At 39.5% G+C, this 20,519-nt stretch overlaps 1 protein-coding gene across 3 annotated transcripts in view; it reads right to left on the reverse strand.

Annotated features, from left to right (window-relative positions):
• The window catches only part of GRM1 (glutamate metabotropic receptor 1), a 176,094-nt gene that overhangs the window by 25,576 nt on the left and 129,999 nt on the right, over window positions 1–20,519 (reverse strand). For all 3 annotated transcript variants that reach the window (XM_026845762.1, XM_026845763.1, XM_026845764.1), the window contains exons 4-7: window positions 20,154–20,400; window positions 13,915–14,083; window positions 11,925–12,051; window positions 5,459–6,389 (exon numbers count right to left, since the gene is read on the reverse strand). In XM_026845762.1, the coding sequence (XP_026701563.1) occupies window positions 5,459–6,389; window positions 11,925–12,051; window positions 13,915–14,083; window positions 20,154–20,400 (1,474 nt within the window). The remainder of the gene's footprint in view (window positions 1–5,458; window positions 6,390–11,924; window positions 12,052–13,914; window positions 14,084–20,153; window positions 20,401–20,519) is intronic.

A 20,519-nucleotide genomic window follows, 5' to 3' on the forward strand; every position in this document is an offset into this window, starting at 1 on the left:
CCCCCTTATCTCCATAACCCCCTGCTTAACGATAGCATATTGACTGCATGGAGTAGTAACCTGAGAGCGAGAAGATGAAATACTCCAGAGCATCTCTTCCTATGGCAAGGCACTCAGGTTAGATCAAGTGAGAGGCTATAAAAGATCTGCATTTTTATGACTGCAACTGAACATGCTGAACATCTACTCTGTTTCTGGAAGCTCCAACTCTTGACATGCTGCATTGTGCATTTGCCTCCTCCCACTACCACAGGGAAATTAAATGTCCTGCCTTCTGGATGTATTTATGCTAAGATTCCCTTCACTGTCTGTGGGAGGCTTTGAAAATGAAGGAGCTGAGGAGCCCAAAAACCTTTGTGGACTGTGAGTCTCCAAGAGAAATGAGTCCCAGAAAAATGCAGCATGTCAGCACAGCTTGCTTAAGATGAAATGGCAACTCAGCAAGTCAGTTTAAAGAGAAAGAATAACTTAAGAATACTGAGAGATAATTTTGTAACTGGCAAGACAAAAAAGCAGATGGTTCCCTAAGCCTTGGTAAGGGAACAGACAGGTGTTACTAGGTGTAATTGAGAAACCCGATTCACAGTTAAAAAACTGTATGTAGGGACCCAATGCAGAGTTGAAATGACAAAAAAACAGGAACAGGCTCCTGTAAAAGAAGCAAGAAGGGACAAGGGGATGTTAGGTTGCCTGACGTTTTTTACTGGAATAAAATTAAACCATTTTCGAGACACCCTTGGCCCAGGTGACTGCCCAGACATTGCTTCAAGTGGATGCCTGTGAGAGCAACCTAGAGGCGTAGACTGCCAAAACATGTTAAAAAGATAAATAAAAATACATGTTTGGAAATATTTAAAATCAGGCATTCATTTCTGAGGGCAGACAGCTGGAGGAAAAATAACTGAATGCAAATATATTAAAATCACAAGCAGGGAAGCAGGTGGCTTGTGCATTAATGTGGAGTTCTGGCCACTCAGTGAGTCCTGCTGGTTAGCCTTCCTATCAACTCAGATTTTACTACACAATTTATGTTGACAACTAAATCCTTATTTATTCTGATTCAAAATGCACTAAAATGGTGTCCAGACCTGGGGTCTCAATCATAAATTTAAAGTCATTTATATGTGAAGACTAAGGCCAAACCTGAAGCTAATTACCCAAAGATGCCCAACAAACTTATCCCCTGTGGTCCCCTCTGCCACACTGATCCTTCTCATGCCACTGCAGCCCACGAGAAGCACGGGGGAAGAGGCGAGACTTACTGTGTGGCTCAAACTCTATTTGAAGTGTGTGTGCGGACTGTAGAAAAGCAATACAACAGCCTTGCAGGCTGCAGGCCTGGCTTCCACCTCTTTCACACGGTGTGCCTTCTGCACATTTGAAGCAGTGACTGGAGAAGGTGTTTCCTGAACTCTCCTCAAGAGCAGCATCTTCAATGTCACTAGTTATTTTTTCTGCACGTAGTACAGAAAGGAGCATTTCTTCCTCAGGGAAGGAATCATACAGGCACTGTACAGGAATACTACTCTTCAAGCTGATTGACCCTCATAGGCCAAAGTAACATTTGTGGTCAAGAACAAGGCTAATGATCACAGCAAGATCTATATCTGAAAGTTACAATCTCACAGCTGGGGAAAAAAGAGAAAAGATTAAAAAGCCTCTCCTAAAAAAACACTGTTATGTCATCATCCTGTAACAGCCAGGATCTCATAATGTCATCAAGATGGAAACTCAAGCAATAAATGCCCCCACAAAGCTTCAATGAAAACAGCAGATATCACTGCCTCTCTAGCTCTCCTGATAGAATGATTACATTTTTTATACATATTTAAATATTAATTTGACAAGAGAGAGAGACTGACAATAGCTTGGTACTGAAGACACTTGCAAGGTATCTCTCAGACCCAGATTCAAGGTTTCTCACAAAATAATACAAAATATTTTTCTAGGGTTTGCATCAGGATTTTTGCTCTGTTCCAGGACACACTGCTGGTCAAGAACAGAGAGAAAGGAGGAGACTTACCCTGGGACAGTGTATGGTACAGTTATAGGGTGTTCACCTGGGAAGTTAAGAAGACACTCTTAACCTAAGTGAGTTCCTTAACTCATGGCTGTTGGGCTAAAGTTCTATCACACTTTCCAAATGTCTTCATCTCTCCATGAGAAAAAAAAACAACACAGAAAGGATCCCTGCCATTAAAGCCTAATTCTATGAAACATTTTGAGAAGTCAGTTTTCTGATGAGAAAACATATTCCATTGGCAATTTCCCAGCCAGCTCTATTTAAAACAGTGCTGGCTGTAATTGCTTATAGTTTAATTCAACCAAGTAAGATAGAGTTCAAACCCTCATGAGTGTACATGGCATCTTTAGAGTGCAACAGATCAGTAAAAGCAATGTGCTTTGTTATTTAAGTGAAGACCAGTGTTACTAAACAACTCATTTTCAATGAAACTCTGTGGGTAATGCAGCTGGGACAGATATTTTTCGAAAGGACTTTCTGACCTATGTATCAGCACCAGATGTAGCTGAAGGTTTTGAATTGAGTAATAGATCCTGTGTTAATAGACTTGCCTTGTTAATACTTTATCTCTGCTTTTAGGAAGGAGAAAGGCAGAGCGGCTTGGCTTTCTCTAGTCCCCAAGCTATACTAGTTAAACTAACGGTGCAATGTTGTATGTGAGTGTTTTATCAAGGCTTGTATAAGTTTGATTTACCCTCGTAAATGTAAACTAGTTTCCATTTTTAAAACTCAATTTGACTCTGTATCTGCACAGCAATTTAATTTAGATGGATGCCACTTTTCTATTTAGGAGTTGGAGTTCACTGGATTAGCAGAGGAGAGGTTTGATAGAGGCAGGAAAAGAGATGAAAATTTAAAAAGTAGAAAAAAATACAAACTAGGACAAGAGAGAAGAGATAACAAGAAAATGGATGGAAAGTTGTTGTAAGAAAGCTGGAAATCTTTTGAGTGAAGCACTGCTGGTCACTTACAGACAGAAAAATGTGGCCACAGGGAGGGACAATTACAGAATCAAGCAGCAGAGAAACGTACTTAGGGATCTGAATTACTGAAAATCTGACAAATAAATCCCAGATTTTAATAGGAAATGAAAAAGCCTTTGAAAATCAGCCTGGAGGCCATTCCTGTGGGCATTAAGCATGTTCCAGTAGTTTCAAGTCCTGTTTCAGGACCTGACTACACATTATTTAGGTGCTTCAAAGGCTCCAGGAAATTCTACTTTTACCTTCTTGGTTTCCTCAGTGACTCATGCTTTTTTATCTGTGTCAGCACAATGTCCCCAAAAGCTTTGCAATGGATTCTGCTAGGAGCTAAAATACCCTCCAAAGCCCTGTAATGAATTTTTGTGCTGTCTTGTGACTTTATTTCCAAAGCTGCGTGTTTGAATACTATAATGCTTTCAGTTCTTCATGCCCATGTGCAGAAGTATGCTGTCCTTCTCCATCAGCAAGCCTAGCATGCCTCCTCATCTGTGCTGGTTTAGGTGAAGAACATCGCAGTAACTGCACAAGAGGTTTAGGTCAGAGGTTGGGATTTTGCTGTGTAAAAGATCTGGAGGCTTGACATGAGACAAAAAAGCATATTAACTAGATGTTGAGCTTTTAGTTTAGCAGAGCACCTTAAAACTCTGTAGAGCTTTGAGGTCAAGAAAATCTTACTAGAATTATGCAACAGATTGCTAAAAAGCTCAGGTAAACACTGCTGGCTTGCTTTTTTTTTTTTTTTTTTTTTTTTTTTTTTTTTTTTTTTTTTTTTTTTTTTTTTTTTAACATGACAGTGCTGAGGGAAAAGCTCAGGAACAGGATGAAATATTTTCTCATAGTATAAACTGTATTCTAAATATAATGCATTTGGATCTTTTAAAGTATAGGATTTTTAGTGAAACTAGAAGAACAGGTAAGCACAACAAAGAATTAGTTACTTTCTCATGATCTAAAATACTTAATAGTCCTATTTTTGTCAGAGATCATCTTAAAGATACCAATAGCGTTAGCCAGAAGACTACACTGCAGAGACACCACACTAGTTTCTTACAGACATGCAAGACTGCATCGAACTTCCATAGAGTCAGAGGAAGGTGGATCAGGCTCCATCTTTCTACTTGCATGGAATTCAAGCTCCTGAGCTACAGAGATTTTTGGCCATCTCCCTGCAAGTGGGGGCTCTCAGGGCTGCCTGCCACTCCCAGCTCCCTCTCTATCTAGCTCAGGAGCTGGCAGTCTTGTCACAGCCTCTGTGGCACACTTTGCTGTGTATTTGGGTTACTTATGTCTCCATTCCCATCTCGTCTGATCCCCTGTCTGGCAACAAAATAAAAAGTATTGAAGTAGCATAAAAGCAAAATTGATCACAGCATGTGTTTTCTATAGTATTACCTCCAACCTTATCCCTTCCACCTCCAGGACATACAAAAATGGTTCTTATGAAAACCAACTTGAGTGACTCAGAGAAACCTACCGATCCCAAAGAGCTGGAAATTGACTGAATTTTAATTCTATCAGGAAGCTCAGAAATTTAGACCTCACTGGTTCTTTATTATTTTGATATTTTTTTCTAATTGGGGAAAAAATAACTTAAACTTATATCTAGCCGTGTGGTGCTTCTTTAAAGTTTAAAAAGCAATAAGGTAATAAAGAATGCAAATGTTCAGACAGCTGCTCACAGGGAGATGCTGTTTGAAGTAACATTTCTCTCTCCCCCTCTGCTGCAGCTGGTTTGCCTTTAATTATTAGCAAGGAAAATAACAGGTTCAATAGATGTGGATGCAAGTTCATTTTCACCATCAGTTGACTTCTGCAACTTTCACACCAACACTGAGTTTGAGAACATGGACAAGTTTACACTAATGATGATTAAGAGTATGACTCATAATTCTGAATATTAAACAAAGCAGAGGGATAGTATGAAGGGTGCTTTTGGATCACAATCATGAGGACTGTCACAAAACACTACCTTAAAAACTAATGTTCAATCCTCAGCTTTCACACACACATCCCAGAGGCCTTAGACAAGTACATGTGCTATACAACCACACAGACATAGATTTCTGGTCCCTTCCCCAAAAAGCTACAATAGCATCTCAGTTTGAACATAATGCAGAGGAACTGCACATAGGGGTGTGAGATCTGCATCACATGCACAGAGAGATGGGCGAAGCTGCAGATGGAGCTTGGTTCTCTGCCACTGTCTGCTCTGCCCCAGAGGTAGAGGGAGTTTTGTACAAGACTGCCCTTAGAGCAGGAGAGGAAAATAAGAAGGAACATGTCAATATCTATCTGAGGCTTAGATCTAAAGGATCGTTTTTACCTTTTCTGTTTCACATGAGATGAAAAACTGTTACATACCTTACTATTCATCAGACTACGGTCAACCAAGAGAGGATGGTAAAGAGAGAGACATATACACATAGATGTGTACCTGCAGTCAATCACTTACTTTGGATTTCCAGTCCCTGGCTTCTTTCTCCGGAATATGTTGAGGAAAGTGTTGGACTTGCAAGGTGCCTTGCCATCCCCGACATGCATACGCACCACATCTGAGGTGGTGAAGGCACTGCGGACGTTCCTCTCAGGCTTGGCTATGATGATGTACATCTTAGGAGTGAACATGCACCCCAGGGCCACTGTCACGCTCAGGCTCACTGCAAAACAGGTGGTGATGATCTTGTAGTTGCTCCCGAAATAGATAGGCACAAAGGCCAGCCAGATGATACAAGTGGTGTACATGGTGAATGCAATGTACTTGGCCTCGTTGAAATTGGCAGGCACATTGCGAGTCTTGAAGGCATAGTACGTGCAGCTCATGATGAGGAGTCCATTGTAGCCCACAGGAGCCACGACGCCTAGGTTGCTGGTGTTGCAGATAAGGTAAACTTCCTTAATGCTGGGGTAGGAGAGGATGGGCATCGGGGGCTCCAGGATGATCAGTGTGATCACCAGTGTCAGCTGCACGCTGATCAAAATGGAGGCAATGACCACTTGGGCCCATGCGCTCATGAAACGTGGCTTGCGGGTACAGATCTTCTTTTTGCTGCCTGCCAGGATGCGTGCAATGCGGTTGGTTTTGGTGACAAGGGCAGAATAGCACATGGCCGAGGAGAGACCCACCAGAAGGCGCTGGAGGTAGCAGGATGTCGTGGTAGGTTTAGCTATAAGGGTGAAAGGGCAGACGTAACCCAGAAAGATGCCAGCAAGGATAATGTAGCAGAGCTCCCGGCTGGAGGATTTGACAACAGGGGTGTCCCTGTAGAGCACAAAGATAAGGGTGACAAACATGGTGACCAGGATCCCCAGGCAGGAAAAGACCACAGCCACAATAGACTCTATATTGCTCCACTGGAGATACTTTACAGGGATGGGTTCACAGCCTGCAGTGTACAGAAAAGAAAGAGAGTGTTAGAAAGGTAGTTGCTTGAAGAAAAAACTTTTTTTTTTTTTCTGGCCCCCAATATAATCCAAACATTAGTTTATGCCTATGTGCCATGGATTATTAAAACCATTTTACAAAGGAATGAACTGCAGCATGGAAAAGTTTGTATGGAATACGTTAAAAAAACCCAAACCCCAAAAAACAGTCATCAGTTTTGAGTGTCCCAAACATTTGCTTGGTATGCTACAAAGGGAAATGAAATTTGGAAATCTTTTCATAATTTTTCTTGAGGTATCTGCTCACAAGCCCAGCATATCAAAGGCAGAGATGGGAACAGAAGCCAGACAAACTCAGCACCACCTCTTAATTTCAGCAGGGAAAGGGTTGTTACAAATCAGAATGGGTAGCTTTTTGACCACCTCAGACTAATTTTAGTCTTTATCAAAATCACTATAACTTGACCCACTATATTTTTGTGAGGGTGATTTTATAAATAATAGAAACTAATTTGAGATCTATGGGCAGAAAAACAGCAATAAATCCAAAGTTGTAATGGAACTACACCATAGATACTGTACCTCTTAGTATATTTCTGCTTTTTTTTTTTTCTCTTAACATTACTTTAGTCTCATTTTGTCAAACCCTCTGCTCATTGTTTTTCCACTACATAATGTAATTTAATTCGTATGGAAAAGTCAAACCCACAAAATAGATAAGCCTTCAAAAAATAACTGGAAAGGCTTTTTATGACAGATGTGCCAAAATAGATATCAGTCAAGATGGTACTTAGCTGCTCTCTCCCACATTCAAGTTAGAGTGTCTGGCTAGATTCCTCACTGTGCTGAAGATATAATGCCAGCAATAAACATTACAGAGAAAATAAAATCTTCTGTATTAATAGGATGTTACAGTTGTGAAGCTGAGTTACTGAAAACCTTCATTCTGGCATTTCCTAATTTCTGTTCTTGATTTAATAGCACCAAATGATTTTAAGATGTTTCTATATCCCAAGGAAATTATCCATGGCCTCTTTTACTTCTTGTTTCTGTCCTCCTCCAGTTTTCTTTGTATCCAGCTCACCTTTTTCTCCTTTCCCCCACCTCTCAAGTATCTTTCCTCCCAGTCCCTCAATGTCTCTGTCTCAGTTTCCCTTCCAGTTCAGTGTTTTCCTAACCTCTCCACCCAGATGTCTCCATTACAAACACTCCTGGTCCAGCTTTTCACGTCCTGGACCAGCTATTCACCACCTCTGCCTGTCTGGGTTGTTGAATGCGGCTGAGAAGTGCAGGGAAAAGGTGGTAATATCAACGAGCTTGTAAAGGAGGCAATTTTTACCTCTCAATTTTGCTGCTAAATCTTAGAAAGGGCCCAGATATTGTGATGAGGAAAAGTCATGCTCAGCCCCTTCCTCCTCAGTATGGAGTACATCTGCAGAAACCAACGTCTATGAACTAAAAGATTGTGAAGCCCACAGTTTTGCTCAATTTATATGCATCTTCCATAAGGTGACAAAACTACCAACTGATACCTCTACCAAAATGTAAAGTTCTTCCTTCCAAATACAGGAGAAGTAAGCAGAGGTATGAATCAGGGTTGAACAGTTTAACCTCATTTTGAGAAACAGAAGATTTTTTTGTTGTTGTTATTGAAATAAAAAAAAAAAAAAAATCAGCCTGGGGCACAGTCCTGGCATTGAAAATTTCTGATTGAACTTTTAATGTCTGATAATGTCATATGAACTGAAAGAATGTCTTATTATTCCGTACTCCTTGTCTCTAAGTGTACCAGGCTAACTTAACTACAGGTAATGAGGTTTACTTAACTATAGGTAATGATGTTACAGGTACCTGTAACATCAAGAACAATAGAAATGATAGTATGTGCAACGGAGGTCTCATTTTATAAAGTAAAGGAATTCTATTTTGCTCAAAGTGGTCTGTTCAAGACTCAGATAGGTGAGGAAACCTGTTCTTCCAACCAGCATATTTGTGGTGAAATATGAAGGAAAAATCTTTTATTAGAAGTGGGAACCTCTGGCCATTGGCCCCAGCAGCCCTGAGTGAAAGTTGGCTCCTTTGATTTAATAAAATACTAAGACTCAGAAGTTCATGCTCGTTGGTTAATACATGCAAAGCTCTTCTTAAACAAGAAGCCAGTCTGTGGTTGCTGGAAGAGTTACGTTTCGATGTGGGCTTTAAGCTTGGAAACATCAACCCATACTCATATTACTCCATTTTAAATGATATTTTCATAGCCTTAGCCCTGATTCATCATGGTAGTTAAGCTGATCGATTGCTTTAAGTTTATCCTGTGTAAGATCTTAGAAATCTGTTTCATTAAATCAGTGTAATGCCTGTGCACCAGCAAGTCCCAAGAGCCACATATGCTACAGACATTGCCAAAAGCTGCCTGCACTGCTTATATCAGCAAACAGTCGTTAGTTGTCAGCACCTGTGATGGTGGGTCATTTCCCAGTTAGGAGAAAGTGGGCCAGGGAACCTTGTTAAGACCGGGGGAGGATACCCAGGAAATGGTGTACTTACAAGTTGAAAAAAAAACCCACAACACAAAAATCCTGAAAAAAACCCCACAACTAACCCAAACCTCAAAAAATCAGAGGATTATTGGCAAAAGTTTCACAGTTAAAAGTTTCTAGGCAGCTTTCATCTGCTATTTTCCCTGCACTTTAACCATGGTTCATTTCCTAGAGCAGAAGGTTAAGTGATTTTTAAATTTCTTTTTAAAGTTATGTTCATACTGTAAGGCCAGTAAGACAATCCAGAATGTTTTCTGAGGTCATTAACACATCCCAGGTAACTGATGGGCACAAGCCTTTATGATTCATTTCGTAATAACTCTGTAAAACTTCCTGTCCTATCTTGTTTTATTGCTTATTTAAGATGATTTATATAAACTAGGTTTACTAGCTTGACATTAATTTTTCTTATAATAGATTCTGATACTATAAGAGATATCTCTTCTTCTTGGCACAAGGCCTTAAGATACTGGGTTTAGTGACTATTTGTCAGGTCAGGTTTTTATCATCTGTGATGAGACATCCTTTGTGCCTGCTGACTCCACTTCACTGAAAACATATTTAGGGGAAGCAATCTAAAAAAAAAATTGTACATTTAAAAATAAAATTAAAATGTCAGGAAAGGATTTCTGAGCAACAGAGACTGATTTCAAATTAAGAGAATGAGCACCCTGAAAAGCATGTCCTAGGAATTGGGTTAATATGTGCTTCATGCTTCTTAAAGGGACTAAGGATTTTAGAGCCTCTGTCTCTGATGGAAAATTGGACTAAAACTGCGCACACGTTTAGCATTTAAGATTTAAGGTGAAGGGAAAACAATCTGAAGCTATGGTGACTGGCAGGGTATGCATACAACAGACAGAAAGCAAGCTATAAAAACATATCTGATGCGAGAAATCCTGACAAGAAAAGAGAATTCTAAATTAAATGGTACAAGCAGTGACTCCCACAGAGTTCAAGCACCAGAGTTTATCTAGCTCAGGCTCCCTTTTCTAAGGTTAGGATGGCATCAGCTTCTCTTCACAACTTTGCACTTAGTACTGCAATTCAAGTAAATGGATTGCAGGGGTTAAAAAAAGTTTTGTCCTCAACAAGACAGAATGAAGAAGCTGTGAAGGAGCAGACTGCCATTTTGACTTTCTTTGGGAAATCGGTCGATGATTATGCTGTCATTTGGTTGATGCTACTGTGATTTCAGAACAGCAGCAGTCCAGTCTCCTTGCTGAGAAGAAACACAAATCAGCGGGTCATCTACTGATTTCATTAAAAGTTAATAGATTGCAACATGCCCCTGAGATTTTTTCCAGCACTGATGCTTTCCTCAACTCTTTTCAGCAGTGCCTGTCATTTTGACATGCCCCCTTTTAAGCTATTTTGGGCAGCTGGTAGCACTGAACCATATTCACTCAAGTGTACATTGATCTCTCACTATGTTCTTGTTCTGCCTTATTGATTAAAAAGAAGCCCCACTTTTCTTCCCTGAACAGTAGATACAAACAATTCTGCAAACCTCCAAAACTAACAGAACCTCTTTGTCTCTGGATATCTGCTTTAAAATTAGCAGACACTAGTGTCCTAGGAGGCGGGAGTTGAATAGAAGATTTTCCAATGGTCAGGACATTTACAGGTCCTGTGGATTTTCTGGTGTCTAGCAATATACAACATTTTCCCACAGCTGGGGCCCTTACAGAAGGTATTTTTCAAGAACTCCTCTTCCTACAACCCACTTACATGAAACCTGAAGAACGGAATGATCACTGAGATTTCTGTATCATGACAAATCTGTTTGAAGTAGGTTCAGTTGCACACCAGAGAGAGAGAGAGAAGGGGGGTGGGTGGTGAGAAGTATGGGATATAGACAGATACAAAGACATCTGGGGCACGACCATAGCTTACTTTCCATAGAAAACCAAGATAAACAATGGATCAAGTTTCCCAGTTTATTGTGAATGATAAGATATTTTTAGGTGGAGTAGTGTCCAGCTTTCCCTCTCAAAATAAAACCTCAGAAAGCTCCTTGGCTTCAGTGACTTAGTTTAGCCACTATCTCTCAGAACTATTTAATCAAGGTTTGAGTACTTTGTCTATATGTTAAACACAGCAGCAACATCTAGTTGCCAACCAGCCATATTAAAGGACAAAGATATGTTAAGTTGCACATTTGATCTTCAGCTAGGTAGTAAGACTGTTTCTCTAGCTAGGAATTATGCCCTGCTGAATACTGGCAGCCAACATTTGCAGATGCAGCATGGGGCAGAAGTACCAGTAGTATTTTACAGTGATACAAAGCAAACTTCAAGGTCAAGGTGGTGCTTCTCAGTGCATTAAATCTATTTTCTTGGGGTAATGGTTACTGCAAAGCCCAGAGCAGGTGAGGAGGTCAGCCCTGCTAAGTACAAAATAACAGAAAGATGCCATAGCATACAAGTCATCCAAAGGATATCCATAGGGGACGGCAATTCTAGATGTTTCCCTTTCTGCTACCAGACTTTTTAAAGATTTTGTTGACATACCTCTTGCTGGCAGGTGCAGTAAAAATTATCTTTATGCCAAACAAATGTCTGCTAGTCAGTTACTGAATGGCCTGAAGTCCCAGATAAAGTATTATTAATTGCACAGTAGAACAATCAGAAAGAGTATCAAGTCAATCTGACAGAGATGCAGTGAGCTCTTGGGATAATCACTGCTAAAATTGCAGCAAATGCTGCTAAGTTCATTAGTAGTCTTAAGAGCTTTATCAATGCTTATGCTGTTTGAAGGGGAGGAACAAAGAGATTATGTCACTTCTTCTTGGTATCCATTTTCCTGTCTTTATTGTCACTGCTGTTGAACCGAGCCAAAAGATATAGCACTTTTCACTCACCCTAAACTGCATTGGGATGTGTGTTTAAGTATGTACCTCTAATAAGTCTGCATGTTGCCACCTTACTCTCCACCACACACCATTCTCCTTGTGCCTCGTAAAATGGGAATGCATTTGGAGGGACACATCCCTACCTGTCAGGTCAGAATTCGGCCACCAGCCAAGCTCACAGGCTTTACATGTGAATTCATCCTGAACAAATTCATTCTCCTTGCAAGCAGTGCAAATCCAGCAGCAACTCACTTCTCCTTTCCTGATCACCTGTAATGCAAAATGCATCCTCAGCTATGATCCTCTATAAGATAACACAGAAGACCCCCCAGCAAACAGGTACCACCTGCACTGTTTTAAATATGACAGAATTCCTGTGTATGGCATATTTCAAGCAACTAGAAAACATGAATCCTGAATCTGTATCTCCCACCGTGAATCAAAATTTGTGCTTAGGAGTTCAAGGATAATATCTGGGGACAACTGTATTTCGTTTTGTGGCAAGCGGTTCTGAGTTAAAAGTACAAAACCGTTTTCCCTCTGGTACAGCGGCATGGTGAGTGTTATCCTTGCCATCAAACTTGAGAAGAGGCTTAATCTAGGAGATGGTTCAGGTCAGGACAAGTAGCTCAGCCCACACTTAATATCTATTGCATAGTAAAAAGCAGTAAACAAAGTCAAAGTGTAGAACAAAGAGTGATTCATGCATATACATATATATATACACACAAGCACACACACACAGATATAAATTCCAGTTTACATGGAAGTCTCTTTGGGGCTCATTACACTAGTGTAAATAGAAATTCAAATAAGAGCAAATTAAAAAATATACTGCTAAAAGGATGTAATGGGTCCTAGTAGAAAATAAAACCAATATGCAGTGACCAAGAGCATGCTTCGGAACAGCTCTTTTGGAGACAAATGTCCCTGAAAGCTGTAACTTTCTCTGCTGTGAAGGCTGCTAAGTGTAACGATCCAGTGTTGAAAAGATAGTTTCTTTGTCTTGACTCCTAGTTGCATTATGCTGAGGCTGAAAGAAAGATTAAGGGTATCTCCAGCTCATGGGGCTCCAGCAGACTCTAGCTCTGTTTGGCAGAAAGGAGGAATCCAGTCTTCTCTCCAGGATCTTCTTGTGCATCTATATGCAGAGCTAAGTGCAGTAGTGAAATACGAAATGTTTAATTTATTGAATGCTGGCTTTGTGGGTTTTTTTTTGTTAACATTTCCTCCTGCAGTCTGTGGAGAGAGTCCAATAAACTTCAATGGGAGATGAAGCTGGCATTTTGTATGCATGGTGTTTACATATACACACATACACAAACTGCACAATCTCAAAAACAGGGAAAAGATGTTTTAGAGGGTAGTAAATACTGATAATGTTTTCCCTCCAAGACTGTTGGAGTATGTCACTATGCCTTTGCCAAATCATCAATCACTTACTGGTTAGAGTAGCAATATAGAATTAAAAAGCCGCAAATGTTATTATTAAATGAAATTAGAAAGGAAGGTCTGCTCTAAGGTGATTTTCCTGAATGGGCTTCTTGCCATGTTAAACTTACTGCATCCATACCATTTTGATAGTGGTGGAACATGTCTTTATGTCATCCAGGCATGGCAGGTGGCAAATTATTTCTAGCTTGATACAAGTGCTACTGTTTAGTAAACACAGAGTGATTTCATTCGTGTTTCCATATCTCCTGTTGTGAACATGAGACAAATAGCCTTTTTTTGTTTTTTCTTCTTTTTCTTGCAGGTGTTATTGCTGGAACAAAATACAGGATTCCCATGGGTCACATTATTTTCAGGATCAGCCCCTAAGTGAATCACAGCCACTGAATGTTGTAGGCAATGACTAAGTGAAAATCTTGCTCTTTCTCACATAAGGTAAAATTCAAATCCTGTCGCACTTGAAGATTCTGCATCACTACAAAGGGTAATTTAGAAAATATGGGCCTGTATAAGGGATTGTAAAAGTAAGATGTTAACCTTAGGGGTCTTTCTATATTTTTGGCTTTTCTGAAGAAAAGGGTGTCTTATCTCTTGGCTTGAAAGTAGCTTACTTGTGTTTAGGGAAAAACACTGACTGGTTATTCACATTTCTATATCAGAAAGTAAGTATCAGAGGCACACCTTAATCTGGCCCTTCAAGCAAGGCTCACTGCACACTGATCGGACCATTCCACTCTTATTCATCTGAATCCTGTAGTCGTCAATGTTCAGCACACCCTCATGCCAAGTCCCAATGAGGACGTAGTCATAGCGGTTGGGCTCTATGTACTGCAGGTTCATGATGTCATACCTGCAAGGGAAAAACGAGAAAGTGAGTCACTGTCCTGCAACACGAAAGATAAAAATTTACCTTGCCCTTCTCCTTCTGTCTCTGTAAATATTCATGTCATCCCTTAACACCAGGGACTTGAGTTTCACAGGAACACCGAATACTATAGGATTTGCAGCAGAGTCATGGGAAATGACAGCTGTGATTGCCACGCAGTTACCGATTGCCTGCCCTGCTTACATAAAACTGTGGGTAAAAGGTTGTGTGTCCAGGAATAACTGCACACCAAAGACAGAAAGCTCTGCTAAAGATGCACGTGTAGGCACTGTCTAGATGGTGTGTTTTTCAGCCATTTTTCAAGATGTCTTTAACATTTGCTTGGTGCCTACATACAGGTTGGTTGCAGTATAGCTGCTGCTGGGACCTCTAGAGTAATCAGTAGAAATGCTCAGACTAAGTGAACCAGTACGCCATAAGTTAACTGCAAGCACTAGTTCAACTGTTTATATTACCTAGCCCAGTGAGACTGTCAGGAAAAGTTAGCAGCCCAGGCACAAAATTTACTTCCTTGCCCTAGGCAAGTAGGAGAGAACTTCCCAAACCTCATGCAAAGGAAACATAAAACACTGCTACACTAAACATTCAGCTTCCCTGCCTCCATCATTGCCTTACGTGTGTTGGACCTGGTGTGTGCAGCACATCCCTTACTGCTAAGTTTTCTGTTCCTTCTTTAACCCACAGAATGTGGCTTGTGCAAAGCAGTGATTAACTGTGGTGATTTCTTAGTAGGATATAAGCAAGAAAGGGAGAATGAATAGCGGAGAGTGCACAAAGAGGAAGAACCACAAAAGAAGCTGGACCTACAGCCTGGCTTCCTAAGATGGGAAAAGGGAAGGCTTTGTTTAAAAGAGGACAAGAGAAAGAGGGCTGAAAACCAGAAATCAGCACTGCATCTGAAAATCACAAAGCATCTTCTGTTTTCCAAGCCTGGGAGTTACTGCCTTCTTTTTCTCTAATGGATTGTCTCAGTCTCTGGGGAAAAAATATTTTCTTTCTAATGAGTTGCTAGCTTATATGTGCTTTAGGAATGAAAGGTAAGCAAATTATGAGCCATAAATAAAACTGGGATGGTTGCTTGGTTGTGGGCAAAGAGAGAGACATATTCATTTTTTCTTTTCCCTTTTGAGGCTCAAACATGCAAAATTTCAACTCTCCCTGCACTTCACAGAGGAAAGAGGTGCTAGAATTACTCTCTAGGTGTCTGTTTTTCTTAATAGAGTCTTTGGAATCTCTCTAGTTAAAGCTGCTTTAAAGAAGTGCATATTTACAGCTGTATTTAGACCTCAGTCTTGCAAATATGCATGCTCAGACTGTGTCAGTGCCACTGCAGAGCTTCACTGAATCACATGGGAAAATGGGCTCTTGCCACCGATTTCAATGGAGCCCTAAGTAGGAAGTAGCTTCATTGGTTGTCAATCAGCTACTAATTGAGGAGTTGCTTTGAAAAAGGGTAAATTTCAAACTCACCAGGAAACAATTCCTTCTCATATCCCAGTTCTTGCAAAGGAAGAACATAAAAAGAAAAAAAAAAAAATTAAAAAAGAAAAAAAAAAATATGTTTCCAGGACTGTGAAGAATCAGTATACCAAGAAGCAATAAGAGCCGGGGACTTTATAATATATACTCAACAGACAGGAGTAAAATTGAGCAGGCATGTACATGCCTCTTCCTAGCAAGAAGAACCTGCTTGGATTTTAATGTGACCTTGTATGAGACTGACACAAAATCAGTTACTCTGGGCTCAAAAATGAATTCAGGAAGGGGAATAAAAGATTACTAAAACCTCCCATTCCCTTAATGGAATTTTTGAGCCTGCACAGATTGTTTTCGGTTTTGCAAAAATATATTACAAGGCACAGAGTGGCATTAATGCAATATCAATCAAGAGCTGGCAATTTCGAGAATATGATTTTAGGCTGAAAACCATTCTTATGTTTTCTTATAACACTGTTCCCTTTTCTATCAGTTATCTGTCAAAGAGTAAAGTATGCAGATAAAAGCTCTCACACAGTCTTGCATATGACAAGTTGTAGTACAGTGCTTGCAGCTTTGATATGCAGCTTGAGTTTTAAGTGGAAAAATGTGGTCTAAGAAATACTCTTGGTACATGAAGATGTGCTTAAGTTCTTTATCCTTTCCTTCTTTCCCTTAATGAAAAATTTCTGCTTTGAGTAAGGATAAGCTCAGTGCTGGAATACCTACCCCATCGCCTTGCTCACATACGTACAACTTTAACAGTTTTGGGCTGTGTCCAAGCTAAAATTATTATCCCAAAAGATGTGGGTTTTGCAAGAATTGTGAAGCTCTAAGAGAGTGAGGACCATGGAGGAAACTGGATTTCACACACATATGGCAGCATTTACAGAAGCCATGAAAACATTCTGCAGGTAGGAAAATGAACCCTTCTTTTAATATAAGAGCAAGTTCTCTGGTATATTGGGAAATGATGTGACCAAATAGGTGGTGTTATATAAGCAAGTTACTTGTGAGGTGTGCCAGATCGTTTAGCCAGCTGGTCACAGGCACACTCTTACTCAGGTTAGTCTGAGATAGCTGAGGTTACCTTTTTCCATAGCCATAATACCAAACTGCCAGTGAGGTTTGCTATACTGGAAGGCAGAATGGAAAAGAGCAATGCTGAGCAATGCTGGGATGTAACTGGCCAGAACAACCACCCCTGAAGCCAAACTCCAAAATAACCATGTGTATTTGACAAAAAATTCCTTTATATACAAGTTTGAAGTCTTTGCATTATGCATTTGATAATTTGCTCTAAGCATTGGAGTTGATAGAGTTGCCATGTCTGAAGCCAGAACAGGTACTGGAAATTTGGAACTAGATAGACTTATATGGGTCTACATCCAAGTCTAGTTTAACTTAAATGAGCAACATTTCTGTCAGCTTGTGAACCTCAGCATTTCTCTACACATCGGAGGTCCAATGTAAGGGCTGAAAGTTCTCCTGCCTGTTATCATGTAACATTTTATAGTCAAAAGTTTTGCAAATTTTCCTAGAGAGGCAAGTTTCTTCATATCTGTCATAAGCTAAAAGTAGGCAGTTACCCTAGAACAGTCAAGAGCTCCAAATGGATCTGTCCCCTGCCCCTTGCACAGGCCCAGGGAAGGATGTGGTGTTGACTACTGCATCCCTCACACCTTGTCCAGCCATTTCTGGGAATTTGAGTGATATGACTAATATTGAGAAAGGAAATTGGAGGTTCTCAATGAAAGTAAAAAGTTCAGCAATTTTACCAGCATGTTCTTAATGATAGTATACCAAGCACATGCTGTTGATTTTTCAGAGCTACATCCACGTCATTTTTCCAGAGGCAGTGCAGTCAGTTAAGTGACTGCATTTGTGCCCTTCTGATAAAGGTCTGCTTCACATTTCTGCATAAAAGCTCTTCAAATAAAAGATTCTGCACAGAAGAAATAAGCCTTTGAAAAAGTGCTTCATGTTTCCTAATCTCATTTTGATAAAAGCTTGAAATCATGAATTGAGCCTGAGATAGAAAAAAGAGTTATATCTGAACAAATGGTTAAGGTTTGATGAAGCTGTAAGAGGTTCAAAACAGGAAATTATATGTCAGGGAAACATAACTACAAGTTTCTCTATCTCTACCCATGATGATTTTCACTAGGAGCTTGTGAGAATCAATTGTTCAAAGATTCTCACAGATTTTTTTTGAAAATAAAGTATGAAGAATTTTGCTGCTTTCTAAGGAGTTTTGACTTAAACCATCTTGTGAAGTTGATTTGTTCACATGATACGGTAACATAATATCAAAAAACTTGTTACATATTTGTGTGACATTCTTGCGCTGGCATAGAAAAGCTAAAAACTATGAACTTTCAGATCTAGTTCTCTTTGCTGAATTTAGGTGTTGTATATGGTGTTTATCTTTTCATTTTGCTAAGGTATAAGAGTTTTTTTTGGCTATTGATGTAGTGGTATGGTCCATTCCCTCATCCACAAAGCTTTTTGATGTGAAACTGGAAACACTAGGGCTAATCTGGAACAACATACAATTCTGAATGGCCATAAACTACCACTGGTATACAAAGATCTGACAGACTGTACAGATCACATTTCATATACACATCACCATTCTCTGATATGATATTGCCCATATCATAAATGCCATAGACTGATCCAAGGACTACAGCATAAATAACAAAAAGGTTAACTGAACTGTCTCACCCAAAATTGCTAATTCCAGATGTGAATATATAAATTAGGAATGATAGAAAAAAAAAAAAAAAACAAAAAACCTACCTAAAATAACCCATCAAATTCTAAATAAGCCAGAGTATCAAGAGAAATGAACTTGCTATAGACCAAAATGATGGATAGAAAAAATTCTTTCTCACCTACTAAGAGAAATATCATAATATAAATTCTCCTATATTTTCAATTCAGGAATTCTTCATTCTAATTCTATGCTTGGTACTGATGAGAGTTGTGGAAATGCTCTCAGATGCCAAGATATCGAATAAGATTTGGGCAAAAATTGGAAAATTACACCGAAACATCAAACTACAGGCAGACAATGCAGCATATGCGAATCTGGATTAATGCTTTTATGGCAATAAAAAGTGTGTAATAAACTTAAAGTTACACTAAACAGTAATTTCTCTTTGTTATCTCAATTATATGTGCAAAGTCTTGATTTATGCATTTGTGTTAATAAGTATGTGTCTGACTGCTTGCCTCCATTTTCAGTCTGACCTAACTCCTCTATATCTTTGACTAAAAAAATCTCAAGTATACGATGCTCAACAAGAAGACCAAACTGACCAGATTTTTATTACTATTTAAATGCAACAAACTGTTTAAATTTATATACTGTTTAAATATGACAAGCAAGGCAAATTACAATGAAAAAAAAAAAAAAATGTTCAGTTTTGCTAATAAAGGCTAGTAACAGACATAAGAGTTGCTTTAAGGTCACTTACAAATACTCTGAAGGCATATGCCAGACTGCAAACTCTTGTGTGTTTCAGAGCACACACAGAGCACACGTACAGTGTTGGCACTCAGATGCATTTATGCAGTAAGCCCAAAGATGGAGTGAGAGAGTCTTTTATAACACTTTAATAGCTCAGCAGGGAAACTAACTTCAGTGAAGTAACCCCTGAGTGGATTTAAGTTAATAAAGGATTGTGTGCTTCAGCAGCTCAGTTAAACTTATTTATTAAAAAAACCCTCAAAAATAAATCCGTCTAGGAGGCATCACAACATGAAGTAGTTGGACAGAGCCCATAGAACTAAATGAAGATGAAAAGATTTCTGTCTGTTGGCTCCTGTAAGAGAAACAAAGGTGACGTACAAGTCCACAAAGTTGCTGTCTCACCCATTGCTTGGGTACATACTGAGTCTGCTCAGGGTGGGTAGACAGTAGCAGCTACCACAGCTGGATTTACCAGACCCCAAATGAGTAAAAAATAGTACCTTCTGTAAAAAAAAAAAAAAAAAAAAATAAAAAAAATTGTCCTGCTTTACTCAGACCTCTTTAAACTCTGGGACAGTCTATCTTAGTTGGAGCGAAACAAGTTAAGGTGAGCACACAGAAGTTCACCAAGCAGACCTAAAATAGTCTTTGGCAAGGAGGCAGCAGAGCTCCAGTTGGAAAAGAAAGTGGTCTACAGCCCTACCTTCAAAACCTTAGCAAGCAATTGCTTCATTAAATTTCAGTTAAATTAGGCTTTATACATATCAAAACCCTGGTGCTGAGCCCCAGTGGTAACTCAGACAACAAAAGTTTGTAAGCTACAAGGTCTGTCCTCTCCTGAAACACTAGAAATTTTACAGGCTGAACTCTAGTTCCTGTACCAATAAAATCGACATATCATGTGTTACCAGTGTTATTCCTGGATATTGGAAAAACTAATCCAAATAACTCCATTTATGTCTCACAGTATGCATGTTGTATGCTTCAGTGAAACAGCCAAAGACATCTCCACAACCAAACCCAGCAACATTCCCCTTCCCAATATCTGGTTTACTTAGTTAAGATTAAACATCTCTTTACCTTCCAGGGGCATCTCCCTTTTCATCAAACCAAACTTCTTCTCCAGAAATACCGATGAACGAGGATTTAAGAAGGAAGTCCAAGAGCTTGCTGCCATCAATTGGCTTCATAGCATCACACAGCCCAACGTGTCCAGGGCAAAGGGAATGATGCATATTTTGTAGCCCATGAGCCATAGCATATATAGCATTGATGACAAATCCCATTTTACTGTCCTGCACATAGTTTTCTTCTAGGCTCTCGTTGCCTACAATAGTAAGAGAAAAGTGTTATTATAAAAATGATTAAATAATACGAAAATATGAAAAAGCAATGAGATATAAAAAGGGATTTCCTTATTCCTCTTGTAAAGCTTTAGAAGCACAA

Source organism: Athene cunicularia, assembly GCF_003259725.1.
Source record: "Athene cunicularia isolate RWA chromosome 3 unlocalized genomic scaffold, athCun1 chr3_part1, whole genome shotgun sequence".
NCBI classification, from domain to species: domain Eukaryota; kingdom Metazoa; phylum Chordata; class Aves; order Strigiformes; family Strigidae; genus Athene; species Athene cunicularia.